The sequence below is a fragment of the Dromiciops gliroides genome, chromosome 2 (genome assembly GCF_019393635.1).
Source record: "Dromiciops gliroides isolate mDroGli1 chromosome 2, mDroGli1.pri, whole genome shotgun sequence".
NCBI classification, from domain to species: Eukaryota; Metazoa; Chordata; class Mammalia; order Microbiotheria; family Microbiotheriidae; genus Dromiciops; species Dromiciops gliroides.
Window position 1 is genome coordinate 145779316 of NC_057862.1, and position 15850 is coordinate 145795165.

General features: G+C 39.8%; 1 protein-coding gene across 3 annotated transcripts in view; it reads left to right on the forward strand.

Moving 5' to 3' along the window:
* The window catches only part of TLN2 (talin 2), a 604144-nt gene that overhangs the window by 478549 nt on the left and 109745 nt on the right, over window positions 1-15850 (forward strand). For all 3 annotated transcript variants that reach the window (XM_043982393.1, XM_043982391.1, XM_043982392.1), the window contains 2 exons: window positions 1326-1427; window positions 3307-3477. In XM_043982393.1, the coding sequence (XP_043838328.1) occupies window positions 1326-1427; window positions 3307-3477 (273 nt within the window). The remainder of the gene's footprint in view (window positions 1-1325; window positions 1428-3306; window positions 3478-15850) is intronic.

Sequence of the window (15850 nt, forward strand, 5' to 3'; positions counted from 1 at the left end):
GAGGTGACTTGGGGCTGTCAAACAGAGGTGGAGACCCACCTATGATCTTGTGTGGGGGGGAGTTATTATAAAAGTATTTTATTATTTTCTAATTACTTGTAGAGATAGTTTTTAACATTTGTTTTCATAAGACTTCTAGTTCCAATTTTTTCTCCTTCCCTTCCCTTCCTCCTCCCCAAGACAGCAAGCAATTTGATATAGGCTATACATGTACAATCACATTAAACATATTTCTGCATTAGTCATGTTGTGAAAGAAGAATCAGAACAAAAGGGAAAAACCTCAAAAAAGAAAAAAAAAGCAAAACAAAAAAGGTAGAAAAAAGTATGGTTCAATCTGCATCCAGATTCCATAGTTCTTTTTTCTGGATGTGGAGAGCATTTTTCATCATGTGTCCTTTAGAATTATCTTGGATCATTGTAATGCTGAGAAGAGTTAAGTCTATCACAGTTGATCATCACACAGTGTTGTTGATACTGTGTACAATGTTCTCCTGGTTCTGCTCATTTCACTCCGCATCAGTTCATGTAAGTCTTTCCAGGTTTTTCTGAAATCTGCCTGTTCATCATTTCTTACAGCACAATAGTGTTCCATTATACTCATATATCACAACTTGTTTAGCCATTTCCCAATTGATGGGCATCCTCTCAATTTCCAATTCTTTGTCACCACAAAAAGAGTAGCTATAAATATTTTTCTACATGTGGGTCCTTTTCCCTATTTAATGATCTTTTGGGGATAAAGACCTAATAGTGGTATTGCTGGGTCAAAGGGTATGCACAGTTTTATAGCCCTTTGGGCATAGTTCCAAATTGCTCTCCAGAATGGTTGGATCAGTTCACAGCTCCACCAACAATGCTTTAGTGTTTCAATTTTCCCACCTTCTTTAACATTTATTATTTTCCTTTTTTGTCATATTAGCCAATCTGATAGGTATGAGGTGGTACCTCAGAGTTGTTTTAATTTGCATTTCTCTAGTCAATAATGATTTAGAGCATTTTTTCATATGGCGATAGCTAACTTTGATTTCTTCATCTGAAAACTGCCTGTTCATATCCTTTGACCATTTCTCAATTGAGTAACACCTCTGATCTCATACAGGAAGGTACTTAGGAAGGCTACTGGCCACAGGGCTTGTGAACCCTTGCTACAAAGATGAATCAGAGTGAGTACTTTTAAAGAGCCAATGCCCTTGTGATCGCCTGCTTGACCTGTATCCAGTTGTGGGCCCTCATATCTATCTATGCACTCCCATTTTTTGTGAACCAGGGTGGCCCAGTGAGTAAATTGTAGAAGGAGGATTTGACAATGCCTTTCCTTATCAGGCTTTGCAGGAGCAGTTGACATCAGTGGTCCAGGAAATTGGGCACCTTATCGATCCCATTGCTACAGCAGCTCGAGGAGAAGCAGCCCAACTAGGACACAAGGTACTCTTGTGAGATGTGATTCTTTTGAGTGTCTGTGTGTATCTCTGTGTGCATGCATGCGTGAGCACATTTCCCATCTATATCTGCTTAGAGAAGTAGAAGTATTTGAATTGGTTGTGCTCCCAGAAATCTCTGCCACCATACTGTCTGGTATGTCGGATGGTTGTTTCCAACACTCCATGAAGCTACAGAAAATATCACTTACCCTCATCCTAGCATGTACTCAAGAAATTAAATCATTTCAGCACCTACTGTGCCTCTTGATGTCTGGCAGAAGCACTTATGCCCTGTGCCTCTTACTTTTAGGCACTGCAGAATCTAGGACCCTTCCCTGCAGACACCTTCCTTTGACACAGTGCATTCATTCCTTCTAAGAACTAGAGATCTGTGGTGTGATTGAAGACTGAACTGAACAGGCTGATTCTGACTTTTGGGGTTTCATTTTTAAAATCATTTTAACTTCATTTCAGTGTATTTTAAGGTGGTTCTTCTGTCCTTATTCTTGAAATTAGGGAAAGGAATAGTTGCAGTCTTTGCAGAACAAAAGCCTTTCCCTGACTTTGCCTAAGAGAGTCATTCTCCAAGTACTAACATTTCTTTTATTTTAAATGCTTATTAAAACCTAAACTGTATTGGATTAATTATGCAAATTCTTCACTGGTACTTAACTTGTTTTGGAAATGTTTATGGTAGATATTATAAACTGGGTTTTAATTCCCTTGTGTGTTTTGTTCATAGATCATTTTCTTTAGAGAAACCCAGTTTCCAGAATCTCTGCAGGTGAAAAACACTTAATATTTTGAGTTGCTTTTTTGTCTTTGTTTAATGGATGGATGACAAAGTTTTCCACTAGAGTCCATCTTTTTCCTCCTCATGTACTCAGGGAGTGTTGAAAAGAGGAAAGAACATTAGGTTTAGATTCAGAAGATAGAGATTCAAATCCTGACTTTGCATCAACAGTGCCTTGAATGCACTGAACCACAACATATTTCTTAAAGGAAGGCTTAGAAAGCATGCCTTTATTTTGAAAATCCAGTTTTTGAACATCTGAGCATCAAGAAAGTGAACCATTCATAATGTTTGTGTAGCCTGAATGGTGAAATCAAGATTCTTCTTATTAAAAAACAACAACACATAATGTTTATTTTCATGACAACCCATTTGTTAGGCAAAGAGGGTTCATCTCTGTGGAATCTTATGAAGTGTCCTTCCTTTTCATCTTCCAGTCTCCAGGTTACAGACCTGGACCTGATAACAATTTGCTTCCTTTATTAAAGTATTAAGTGAAGCCTTAGAATAGACCCAATCAATCACTGTCTCTTGGCAGTTCAGTAAATAGCTTTTCATCAGCCTGGACTAAATCCAAAGCTAAATGTCTGAAGATAATGATAAAAGATTTTTTTGCTTTTTTTTTTTCCCCTTTCAATTAAGCTTCGTGGAGGTATCCTGGACTCTGCCAGAAAACAGATGACATTTGAAATGCGTAGTCTTTTGATTCTATCATGAAATTAAGGAATCTTAGCTATCAATGATTAAGCTTTCTTTATGTAGTAGAAGAGATAATTGTACCTTTTTTCAAAAGCCCTTAAAAGTTTCTTGTTTCTAAAATAATTGGCTCTAACATTAGACACATTTAAACTCCTTACAACTGAACAAGTTTCTCTACACTCCTGTAATGGTTACAAAAAAGGAGGTAGAATTCCTCCAGACAATTCAGAACTGTCCTTCATAAATTTGAAGATGGGTTTTCAAGAGCCAAGTTGCATATCTTCCCACAAGAGTCATCCGATCTTTCTTTAACTTCTCTCTTTCCCTGCAAACTCTGGCTTAATGCATGTTGAACTGAATGCTTTTTTTTTTTTAATGTTTTCTTTGCAAGGTCACACAGCTGGCGAGTTACTTCGAACCATTGATCTTAGCTGCAGTTGGTGTTGCATCTAAGATTCTAGATCATCAACAACAGATGACAGTATTGGACCAGACCAAGACGCTAGCAGAATCTGCTCTACAGATGTTGTATGCTGCCAAAGAAGGTGGAGGCAACCCCAAGGTATAGTCTAAAGGACCCTTCCCCCATGTAGTCCTCATAGTGGGGTCATTTTGAAGTAGTCTCACATTCCTGCTATATTAAATATTGCCTAGAAATTTTGGTTTTCCAAATCAATAAATCTTTCCTTTCTTCTTTATATTTGGGTGGTGAACTACACAAGACAAGAAAATGTCTGGAGTATCAGCATTCCTAATATTCACCGAGGAGAGTGAGAAAACTATATGATGAAAATGGGTTTTTCTGTTGGCTGCTGCTTCTTCTTTTTTTTTTTTTTTTGGATATAGCAGCATACCAGCAGGCAAGCCTCTTTGGGGATATGTGTGATTGTCACAGGAATAAAAACACTATCTCTGGGCATCTTCACAGAGTACAGGGGCGCCTCTTTTCATTATTTTCAAACAAGTGACATATCGATAGATGCATCTCTCAATTTAGACATTCACTGCAGTACAAAGTGAAATGTGGTGTAGGGTCACTGATGGTATTGACTTTTGTTATCTTGGGGACAACAGCTTTTGTTACCTTAGGGACAGGGCATGTGAAATGCTGTGGCCCATTTGCAAATGGAATATGCCTTCGGCTTACAGTATTTTGTCGTTGTAATCAGTGGTCAAGGACAGCAGCGTGTCATTCTCTTTAAGAGGTAATGTTTGTGTTAAAATGTTTCACTAAAGAAACAGCAAGTGCTTTCAGTTCATCAAGACTTGAATCCTTCAGTGAATCTTCACTGACCAACGACAACAGTTTACATTGGATCTCAGTGCATCCTTCTAGAAACAGTTTCATTTGACAGAAAATAGGATGTAGAGATTTAGTTCTGATGTTTAATAACCTAATTCCACTGAACTACTAAAAACATATATATTTTCTTTGTGAAATTTATATGCGCAGGGTGTCCCAAAGGTCATAGTGGAGCTTTAATAGCTTAAAGCTATTAAATTTTTATTTTAATAAAATTTTTAATTTATTTAATAACTTGAAGCTATTAAAGCTCCACTAAAACTTTTGGGAAAGAGTGTGTGTGTGTGCATGCATGCATGCGTGCATGCATGCATGTATGTGCGAGAGAATGAGAATAAATAGGTCTAGATATGTTTTGATCTTTTATGTTTCTACTATCTCCTTAATTTCTTCAAAGATGCCAAGCACTAGAGGTTGAAAATAATAGAATGGGTAGATATAAGGGAGAAATATGCTCATGTATTTCTACGGATGACAAATTAATAAAATTGGAGGTTTTTTCTAAAAAGAAAATTGTCTTTAGTTTTAGACTTTGTAACTTATATTATAAAGCAATACCTAATATTTATGTAGCACTTTTATATTTGCAAAGCTCTTTACAAATATTTTTTCATTTGAGACTTATGACAACCCCAGGTGGTAGATGCTGAGACAGAGATTAAGTGACTTGTCCACACAGATTAGATATGACTTCAAGTCTTCCTGGCTCCAGGCCCAGTGATCTGCCACCCGCAGGTCAACCATGTATGTATCTTCTGTGAATTTATTCATCTACTAGGTATATATGATGGGGACAGCTAGGTGGCACAGTGGATGGAGCACTGATCTTGGAATCAGGATGGCTCATCGTCATGAGTTCAAATTCAGCCTCAGATGCTTACTAGCTGTCTGACCCTGGACAAGTCACTTGACCCTGTTTGCCTCAGTTCCTTATCTATAAAATGAACTGGAGAAGGAAATGGCAAACCAGTCCATTATTTTTTCCATGAAAACCCCAAAATAAAATCACAGAATGGGGACAGGTAGGTGGCTTAGTGAATAAAGCTCCGGCCCTGGATTCAGGAGGACCTGAGTTCAAATCCAGCCTCAGACACTTGACACTTACTAGCTGTGTGACCCTGGGCAAGTCACTTAATTCTCATTGCCCCGCCAATAGATAGATAGATAAATTTTTTAAATCACTAAGAGTTGGACATGACTGAAATGACTCAACACAGCATATATTCATAATTTACTATTTGCAGAGTACTGTGCTAGGTACTGAGAGAGATGACAAAGCCAATTAACACATCTGTCCATATGGAGTTGATAGTCTAATGGGTAATAAAACATGTAGACAGGTTCACAATAAAATATAAGGACTTTCTAGATCAGGAGAGAATAGATTGAGGATGTCAGACAGATTAATCTCTGCATAGAAAGAGTGTCAGCAGTGTGAAAAATGGAATTGGGGGTGGTGGGATTAAAATGGCAGCAGAAAAACCAGCATCATGGGCCTGTGGTAAATGGAGCCTACCCTTGAGAGGTAGCCGTGGAAAGAGAAAAGGAGAAGATGGATTCGATCAACATTCAGAGACCTTCTGGGTCTGGCTCAAATTTTTTTTTGGTTCTCTCCTCTCTATGAAATATTCTGCTTAGATTATGTGAGCTGTTTGCCTTCAGTCTGTTTTAACGCAGTGAAGTTGGTAGAAAGTGCAGATTCATAAAGCTGGAGGGGAAACATCAGAGGGAGGAAGATTACCACAGCCAGACTGCTTGGACAAAATATTGTCATATGAAGAAATATGCTCAAGAGTGGGGTCGTGCTCACCACATCAGTTTGGTAGCCCAAGTTTGTGTAAGATTAAATGTAATTTTTGCATTGGTTCCTCCATCTGAGCAAGGATAAGCTATTCTGTTAACAGCCATGAAAAAAAATCCCAATTCTATTGTTTTGTTTTGCTTTGGTTGTTTGGGGGTGTTTTGTTTTTTTTTTTTGGCGGGTGGGCAATGAGAGTTAAGTGACTTGCCCAGGGTCACACAGCTAGTAAGTGTCAAGGGTCTGAGGTCAGATTTGAACTCAGATCCTCCTGAATCCAAGGCAAGTGCTTTATCCACTGCGCCACCTCACTGCTCTCCCCAAGTCTTAAAGATAAGTTAGTTATCAGCCTTTTCTTCTCTAACGAGTTCTATGTACCTTTTGCTTATGCTTTTCTTTGTGGTACTCTTTCTTATCCATCTAGACCATCCTCCTTGTCTCAGCTAAGTCAGAAGTTCACAAGGCCCAGCGTATGGCTTTCTTCTTGCTGGTGAGGCCATGTCAGGTGAGCTCCTGTTCATTGGAGCTCAGAGCACTCATTGTTTTTCTATAATGCTTTTTGGGAATATCTTATCCCGTCTCAGGTTTTCGTATTGGTTCACATAATGGTTGTCCCCTTCTCACATGCTCCTGCCTTGTCCCAGACCATCACGGGTTATATGGTATATTTTTCTGCGGTCCTCAGAGTACCTGGCATGGTGTCTTGTCAGAGCTCTTTGGCTCCATCATTATGATATGTCCTCCCTCGTTGCAGACCACACGCTTCTCCATGCTTTCGTGGACAGTTTCATGAGTAGCTTTGTCCAAAAAATTCACCCACCTGACTTCTCTCTGTTGCTGATCTCATACTCTGACTTGCCAGGGGATGTGCTTCATTGATAAAGCCTTCAGAAGGCCTGACTTGCTTCTGTGCCCTGCCAAGGAACCAGAGTAGGCCCCTGCTATAATGCTTGTGAATTTAAAATTTTTTATTCACTTGATAACATTCTCTGTTAATCTACACTTATTTAGCACCCACTACAGTCTGAGTTATATACTGTAATAATAACTAGCCTTCATATAGAACTTTAAGGTTTGTGAGATGATTTATAAGTGTTATAGCCCTGGGAAGTAGGTGCTTCTCTTTCCCCCAATTTATAGATGAGGAAGTAGAAGTTGAGTGACTTGCCCAGGGACACACAGCTAGTAAGTGTCTGAAGCTGGAATCTAACCCAGGTCTTTTTGACTCCAGGCCCAATGCTCTTATCTATTCTACCATCTCTCTCTCTCTCTCTCTCTCTCTCTCTCTCTCTCTCTCTCTCTCTCTCTCAATTGTTCAGACACACACCCCTCTTCAATAAGTAGCATAAATCATAATAAGCAGAAACACTGAGATGAAAATAAGGAACTCATACAGTGAATGGAATAGAATAGCCACGAAAAGTAGTAAAATAGGAATTTCTTCATCAGCTGGTGGCATAGTGGATAGAGTGCTGGGCCCAGGTCAGGAAAACCTGTGTTCAGATCTGGCATTAGACACTTAACTAGCTGAGTAACCCTGGGCAAGTCATTTCATCTCTGCCTACCTCAGTTTCCTCATTTGTAAGATGGGGATAAAATAGCACCTGCCTCCCAAGGTCGTCATGAGGATCATCATTTGATCATAAATGTAAAGCACTTAGCACAATGCCTGGAACATAGTAAGCACTACATAAATGTTGGCAATTCTTATTAAAATTGAATAGAGGAAATTAATGAAGGACCTTGAGGGCCAGACTAAAGAGTTTGGGTTTTTGTTGTTGTTGTTGTTGTTGTTGGCCAGGCAATGAGAGTTAAGTGACTTGCCCAGGATCACACGGCTAGTAAGTGTCAAGTGTCTGAGGCCCAATTTGAACTCAGGTCCTCCTGAATCCAGGGCCAGTGCTTTATCTACTGCGCCACCTAGCTGTCCCCAAGTTTGGGTTTTATGCAGTAGGGAACTCATCTAAGAACCTGAGCAGACAAGTGATAATAAAATATATGTGTATATGTGTGTGTCTGTGTGTGTGTGTATATGTATGTGTATATATATAAATATATATAGTGATGTTTAAAATCTAAATGACTACAATAGAAAATGTCTAAAAAATCTAATGTGTGGTCACTTTAAATTAGAAGCTTTAGCACCAGTCTTTGGGCATTAAGCATTTATTAAAGCATACTATGTATTAGTAAAAAAGAAAACACATGGAGTTCAGAAAGTTAAGAAAAGGCCTATCTAGCCTAGGGTTCCAGCCTGGTCTGTTTCTTCCTCAGGTCCTCCGCCATGAGCCTGCTTCAATCAGGAACTCTCCTCAAACTGAGTGTGGGAGTTTTTTATAGGTCTGGAGCAGAGGCGGACCTTACACACTGCTTCAAGCTGATTGGTTACCATCATCCAAATCCATTGGTTCACTGGACTTGAAGGTGGTCTTGAGTTGAGTTCAAAGTCCTTAGTTTCTGAGAACACTACCTTTTAAGGGCTAGCCAGGTATGTTTACAATCTAGTTAACTTGAAGAAGGCTAATCAGCAGTCAATCACTCTCACTTAATTCAGTCAGTTTAGATTAATCTCCAGGTGAGCCTTTGAGTATCTGCCAAATCCCATTATTTTCTCACTAACTAACTAACTAACTATACACACACACACACACACACACACACACACACACACACACATATATATATATATATATATATATATATATGGGATAATGTTCTACTATATGTAAACAAGGTTAAACCAGGCAAATAGGACTCTAGTCTCCTGTTAAGAATAGATTCTAAAAAATATTAGCTAGTGCACTTGTGTTTGATCCCTGGCTAAATTCCAAAATATGTTATGAAAAAGATGGTAAGCCAGCATCTAGAAATGGAGGTGGCAAAGATATAAAAGCCAGTGTGGCTCCATCAAAAACAGGCGATGACAGATTGACTTAGCTGGTAGATCCAGTGAATACTGTAGATAAACTTTACCTAGATCTTAGTACAGAGTTTGATAAAGAATATCACACTCTTCTTGCAAAAGAGTTGCAGTCCCAACAATAACACAGTTGAAAGATTGAGAACTGGTTCAATGGCCAGACCGAAAGAGTGGGCATTGATGCTTCTGTTATCTAGGAAAGGGTCTCCACTGGGGTACCCCAAGGATCTGTTTATTCTTCTGTTATTTGGCCTTTTAAAAAATCAGTGAGGGGCAGCTAGGTGGCGCAGTGGATAAAGCACTTGCCCTGGATTCAGGAGGACCTGAGTTCAAATTTGACCTCAGACACTTGACACTTACTAGCTGTGTGACTCTGGGCAAGTCACTTAACCCTCATTGCCCCCACCAAAATAAATAAATAAATCAGAGAGTTGGATAAAGGCAGAGTTGATCACACTGACCTTTTTGCTCTTTCACATTAAAGACCCTCCATCTCACACCTCCACATCTTTGTACCAAACATGCCCCCGTGCTTGGAATGCTTTCCCACCTCACTTCTGCCTCTTAGAACCCCTCATTGTCCTCAGAACTCTGTTCAAACTGTACTTCCATAAAGTATTTCCTGATCCCCTCAACAGCTACTGCCCTCACCCTAAAAATATGCCCTGTATGTATTTATTTTTATTTATGTGCCTGATGTCTCCCTGGATAGAATGTAGATTCCTCTAGAACAATGGCACTTTCAATTTTGCCTTGGGACCCCCCACCACCATCCCTCCCTGCAGCAGAATGCTTGGCAGATAGTTGGCATTTAAATAGCACTTTTTGGTTGACTGATATAATTTGTGCTTATCCTCTTTGGTTGTCCCCAATACATAGAATGCTATCCTGCTGTTCTTCCAACTGATCTCCCTGGCTTCCATTAAGTCCTAGCTAAAACCACATCTACAGGTAGCCCTTCCCAAGCCCTCTTAATTCCAGTGCCTTCCCTCTGTTAATTTTTTCCTAGCTATCATGTGCTTTGTATATATTTGTTTGCATGTTGTCTCTCCATTAGGTTGTAAGCCCCTTGAGGGCAGGGCTGATTGATTGATTGCTTGATTCACTGTCCTGTGGAAGAGAGACTTTGCCTATTTTGCTTTGCCCCACAGGGAAGAACTAGGAATAGCGCTTTGAAATGGCACACAGGCAAATACATACTTGATATATAGAAAAGCTTCCTAACCACTGGAGCCACCTAACAGCTGAATGAGCTGCCTTAGGACATTGTGAGTTTCCTAGAGGTCTCTAAGCAGAAGCTACAGGATCTCTTGTCAGTTATGTTGTAGCTAGAATTGCTTTTTTCATGTTTAAGTCAGACTCTGTGGCCATTAAATTCTCCTTCTAACCCAGAAATTCTGCAATTCTGTGAGGCTTTCTAAGAACCCAATGTGAGGTGATGAGGGTCCAGTTGCTGTGGAAATAAAAAGGCAAAGGGCAGATCTTTGAGATGTGGCTAAGACTCCTCACGGGTGTTTCTTGGATTGCATGTGTATTTCAAACCTCAGATAAAGAAGATGAATGGGAAGTGTGACATGGGAAAGGAAAAGGTGTTTAACATAGTTTTTTAGAAACTTTATACTTTTATGTCAGAGGCATCAAGCTGCGAAGTCTAGTGAGATCACCTAGAGGTGCTGATTTAGACAAAGTTAGAGCCGAAATGTGGATTTAGCCGTTAACTGCATTACTACCAATATACAATAGATGGGTGAGCTCCCTTTCTGACATAATTGTCACATAAAGTTTATACAGCTTTTTCACAGGAATCATTGTTCAGGGAACCTAGTTCAAATACTGTCATCTAAGAAGGAAGACCATGGATTGTTCTAAAGCGTAACATTATTTTATTTCATTTTTTTGTTTTGTTTTGGTTTTTTGGTGGGGCAGTAAGGGTTAAGTGACTTGCCCAGGGTCACACAGCTTGTAAGTGGCAAGTGTCTGAGGCCAGATTTGAACTCAGGTCCTCCTGAATCCAGGGCCAGTGCTTTATCCGCTGTACCACCTAGCTGCATAAAGCATAACATTATTAACCTCTTATCAAAGGAGTGTGTTCATTTACATCTCAGAAATTATATAAGACAGCACCTCCTGATGGATGAGTTGGATATAGATTTGATCAACATAAATATCAACAAAGTTCTGATACCTAAGAGATGATAAGCAGAGCCCCAGGTTACACTGACAAGATATTATCTACAGAGAAAAGAGGGAAAGGAAAGAAAAAGAAGGGGAAGAAGAGAAAAAAAAATTAGGTGAGGCATGATATATTTCATTACATCTTATAATTTTTAAAATGCATTTCCATAATTTGGTCTCCAAAACACCTTTGTGACATTAATAGGAGTCACAGCATTCTGATTTTATAAATGAGAATACTTTGATGAGAATGAGGTTGACTTTATCAATCAGTCAATCAATAAACATCTATTAAGTGCTTATTCTCTCTGGTTGTCCCCAGTGTCCCAGTTATTTGGAAATAAACACACACACACACACACACAGGAAGAGAGAGAGAGTTGTGTGTGTGTGTGTTCTGGTATCTTGTAGTACATGCATTCCTCCTCCCCACCTTTACATAACATATACATGTTCATACACGTGCAAATACATGCGTGCATGTGTGTGTGTTGTACATACATGTTACACATGTGCTGTATGTGTGTATAAAAGCCGGGAGGAAGAAGGCATGTACTACAAAATGCCAGAAATTCCTTATGAGTTGATTTCTGATATATATATATAGGCTATGTCAGTATTACATTTTTTAAACTGACATTCCCCCTCCCCCCCCCCCGAAAAAAATTCCAAAGTGACTTGCCCAGCATGACAAGGGGAATTCGTGACAGAAAGAGACCCAGAGCCCAATGTCCTGATTTCTCTCTTCTTAGCTCTCCCATCCTTCCTTATTTTCTGCTGTGGGCTTCATCCTACAGGGCGAGATCATGAGCATTTGTTTCCTTTCTGGAAGGAACCATTCCATCAGGCAAATCTGACTAGATTTCTAGTATGTGGTTTTTCACTGAGTTTTCATTTATAGAGAGAAAATCTCACAGTTGGAAATGTCTCTATCTAGCACTCTGTGTTTGGTAATGACATTTTCAGTTTGGAAATAAGAACTGAAAGCTGGCTGAAATATTTCTCAATAACTCACCTTCAACTTCTGAAATACTGGAAAATGTGGTTGGTAAATGCAAGATAATGCTCCCTCTCCTTCAGTCTCTATCCCTTCTCTGCCTTAAAGCAGACCAGTGTTGTAAACCTGACCAGTATATGTCACTTCTGGGTAAGAAATGACCAAAGAGAAAAGATATACATTTTTAGAATCTTAATGTTGCAAGAAACCTCATAAGTCAGTCTCTTTGGACCTAAGTTCAGTCCACCTTCCCCCTTCATTGTGGGAGTCCCTCCTATAGCATCCTCATAATAGCATACATTTATATGATACTTTAAGGAATACAAAGTGCATTCTCCATAATAATCCATCAAAGCACATGATACAGTTGTGCCATTTTACATTGGAGACCATAGAGTTGAAGGGATTTGCCTATGATCACAGAGCTGGAAAGTAGAAGAGGCGGGAACCTAAATTCTCCTGATTCCATCATTAGCCTTCTTCCTTCCTATTCTTCCTTTCATAAAGAGAAGAGTTAACTCTTTGGTTTTAAGAGTATGTGCTGGGTACTAGCTGTGTGACCCTGGGCAAGTCACTTAACCCCAATTGCCTCACTAAAAAAAAAAAAAAGAGTATGTGCTGGGTGGTTGGTAAGAGTCCCAAAGATCTGCAGTCAGGGCACATTGAGGTCCCTGGTTTCTCATGTTCTCAGAATTCTAGGGCCATCAGTGCCTTTGTTCACAGTGCTGTAACACTGACCACTGAGTTCAGTCCTCGCCTGGTTAGGGGACTCTAAGACCTAAGGAAATGAAGCCAACTGGGAATGAAGCAGTAATTAAACACAGCGAGGTCAGGAAGTCATTGAATAACAGGATAGGGATCAGATCCCTAGCCTCTGCCTGAATACCTCCACAGATTAAAGTATCAATTCTAAATGGTTTGATCACATACCCAAGGCCTTCCACAGGCTTTTTCCATCGTGCCTGACGCTTCATGACCCCATTTGGGGTTTTCTTGGCAAAGACGCTGGAGTGGTTTGCCATTTCCTTCTCTAGCTCGTTTTATAGATGAGGAAATGGAGGAAAAGAGGGTGAAGTGACTTTCCCCAGGTCACAGCACTAGTAAATATCTGAGGCCAGGTTTGAACGTAGAAACATGAGTCTTCCCGACTCCAGGCCTAGCCACCTAACTTCCTTTTCAGTGACCTAGCACCTCATTACCTTTCTATCCTTATTTTAAAGTTTTTCCCAGCTTAACTACCATGTCCAGAATTATCCTTCTCCTGTGCCTTTGCTGGGCCTTGTCCATTCACTTAGATCACCTTTAAATGCAGCCCTCTCTCTCTGGGTCTTCTACCCCTGGCCCATCTCTACCTGTTGAAATTCTATTCGTTAGTGAAGACCAAGTCCATTTCCTCATTGCTTTTATTGCCCTTGCTACCCATCCCCTCAGGCAGAAATAATCTTTCTCTCTCCAGGCATAGTATTAGTCTTCTAGCCTCACTTTTGCTTTTGGCATAGTTTGCATTATGGATAGTATACTGTTTATGCAGTATATTCCTCTGATGAATCATAGGATGCATGGGGGCTTCAACTTGGCTTTACTTTTATTTGCATTTCCCCTGGCTTCTGGTATATTGCTTTCCATATAGTGAGTGTGTAATAAATTGATATTGAATGAACAGATAGATGCCTCATAAAGCAGCCTGCTTCGTTTGATAAACAGCTCTAGTTTTTAGAGACTTCCAAAAAATTGAGCTAAAATCCGCTTCCTTGAAACATCTTCCTGGGGGCAGCTAGATGGCACAGTGGATAAAAGCACCAGCCCTGGAGTCAGGAGTACCTGAGTTCAAATCCAGCCTCAGACACTTAACATTTACTAGCTGCGTGACCCTGGGCAAGTCACTTAACCCCAATTGCCTCACCAAAAAAAAAAAGAAAGAAAGAAAGAAAAGAAACATCTTCCTCTTTGCTATGCCCTAGGGCTAACTCTGCCCGGCTGTACCAGTTACAGTATTGCAGAGAAACCAGTATGCTTCATTTACCTTTAAAGTGTAATTTAGTCTACAAATGGAACAGATTTCTAATGTCTTTTACTTTGTGCTATGGGAAGCAATAGCTAGGAACCTTTCTTTAATGTTAATTGAGCACCTACTGTTGATTAATTCATTCATAAATGGTTTATTAAGGACTAGTCATATGGAGAACATCAGTTTGTTAGTCACTGAGGATGGAGGGAAGAGGATGCTGAATTTTGCAGAAATATACTCCCTGCCTTCATGGGGCTTATAGTCTAGTAGTGGAAGATGATGCAAATATATAACATAAGAGAAAATGTCACCTGATGTATACATTAGAGTCTTTCAAAACAAGATATTTTGTAACGTCAGTAGGGAAAGATTATTTCTGATGTCAGGATTAGGGTGTAAAAATTGGAACGATGCCACCTGCTGGAGATTTACTGTAGGAAAGCTCCACCATGAGGAGAAGGCCTCTGAGGGCAAGGCCATGCAGCTTTTCTTTGGCGTCAGGAAGTGATGTTTGCTTGTGGGAGAAAGAGGGGGTGAGGCTGGCTCTCTCGCTCTCTTTCCTCAGGACTCGGGTGGAAAAGGGAGCTAGAAATGTGCTCTCCCTGTAATAGATAGATGAATCTAGGCCTTTCTCTTTCTTTTCTTATTCTCCTTAATAAATGCTTAAAAGTCTAACTCCCGCTAAAGTTTATAATTTATTGGCCACCACTCATTAGATATTGTAGACAGACTAGCTAGAATTTTAGCCCCTTAAAAGGGAAAGGGTTAGGGAGAAGAGGATATTTGAATTGGTCTTTAAAGAATGGATATGACTATCACAGAAGGCCACAGAGAGGTTAATCTATTCATGAAAAGGGAGGAATGAAATGTAGGGCTTGTTTGGAGAGCAGAATGGAGTCTGATTTTGCTAGATACACATTGGTCAATACAAGGAAGAGTGAGTAATAAGACTAGAAAGACCAAGTCCATTTCCTCATTGCTTTTATTGTTCTTCCTACCCACCCCCTCAGGCAGAAATAGAAATAATCTTTCTTTCTCTGGGCATAGTATTACTCTTTGAACCTCATTTATGCTTTTGCAATAGTCTGCATTATGGGTAAAATATTGTTTATGCATTGTATCCCAACAAACTGGATGTCAGCACCCTAGCCAGAGCCAAGAGGAGATAGGACTCTGAGTCAAGTCAGAATTTCTCAAAGGTCAGCATTGAACCAAATGCAACACAGCTACATTTTATTATCATTATGGATGTGTGCAGGTAACCTATCAGTGGGGATTTCAGGATAAGTAAGAGTAGAATGCAATATCAATACTTAATAGCCGATTGTAACTATTACAAGTACCTTTTGAAGGTGACTGGGGTTTGGAAAGGGTATGGCTGTTACAGTCACTCTTCAGAAGGTATTTGGTGGGGGAAACTGTGTGTGTGTGTGTGTGTGTGTGTGTGTGTGTGTGTGTGTGTGTGTGTGTGTGTGCATTCACGTGCATGTGTTCCTTCTTTCTGGGCATCTTGTTATTAAGAGGATTTCTGTGATAAAGCCTTCCAACAAGACCCTAAGGCTTTTCTTGGTAGGGCACAGCCATCTGAGGTTCTGTCCAAAGGATACAGGGGGCCAAGGAACTAGGGGGATTTAATACCAGCATAATGAATTATACTTTTATCTGCCACCACAGTAGAAATCTAGGAAAATATGGTGCACATTTTATTTTATTTTATTTTTTTTACATATAAGG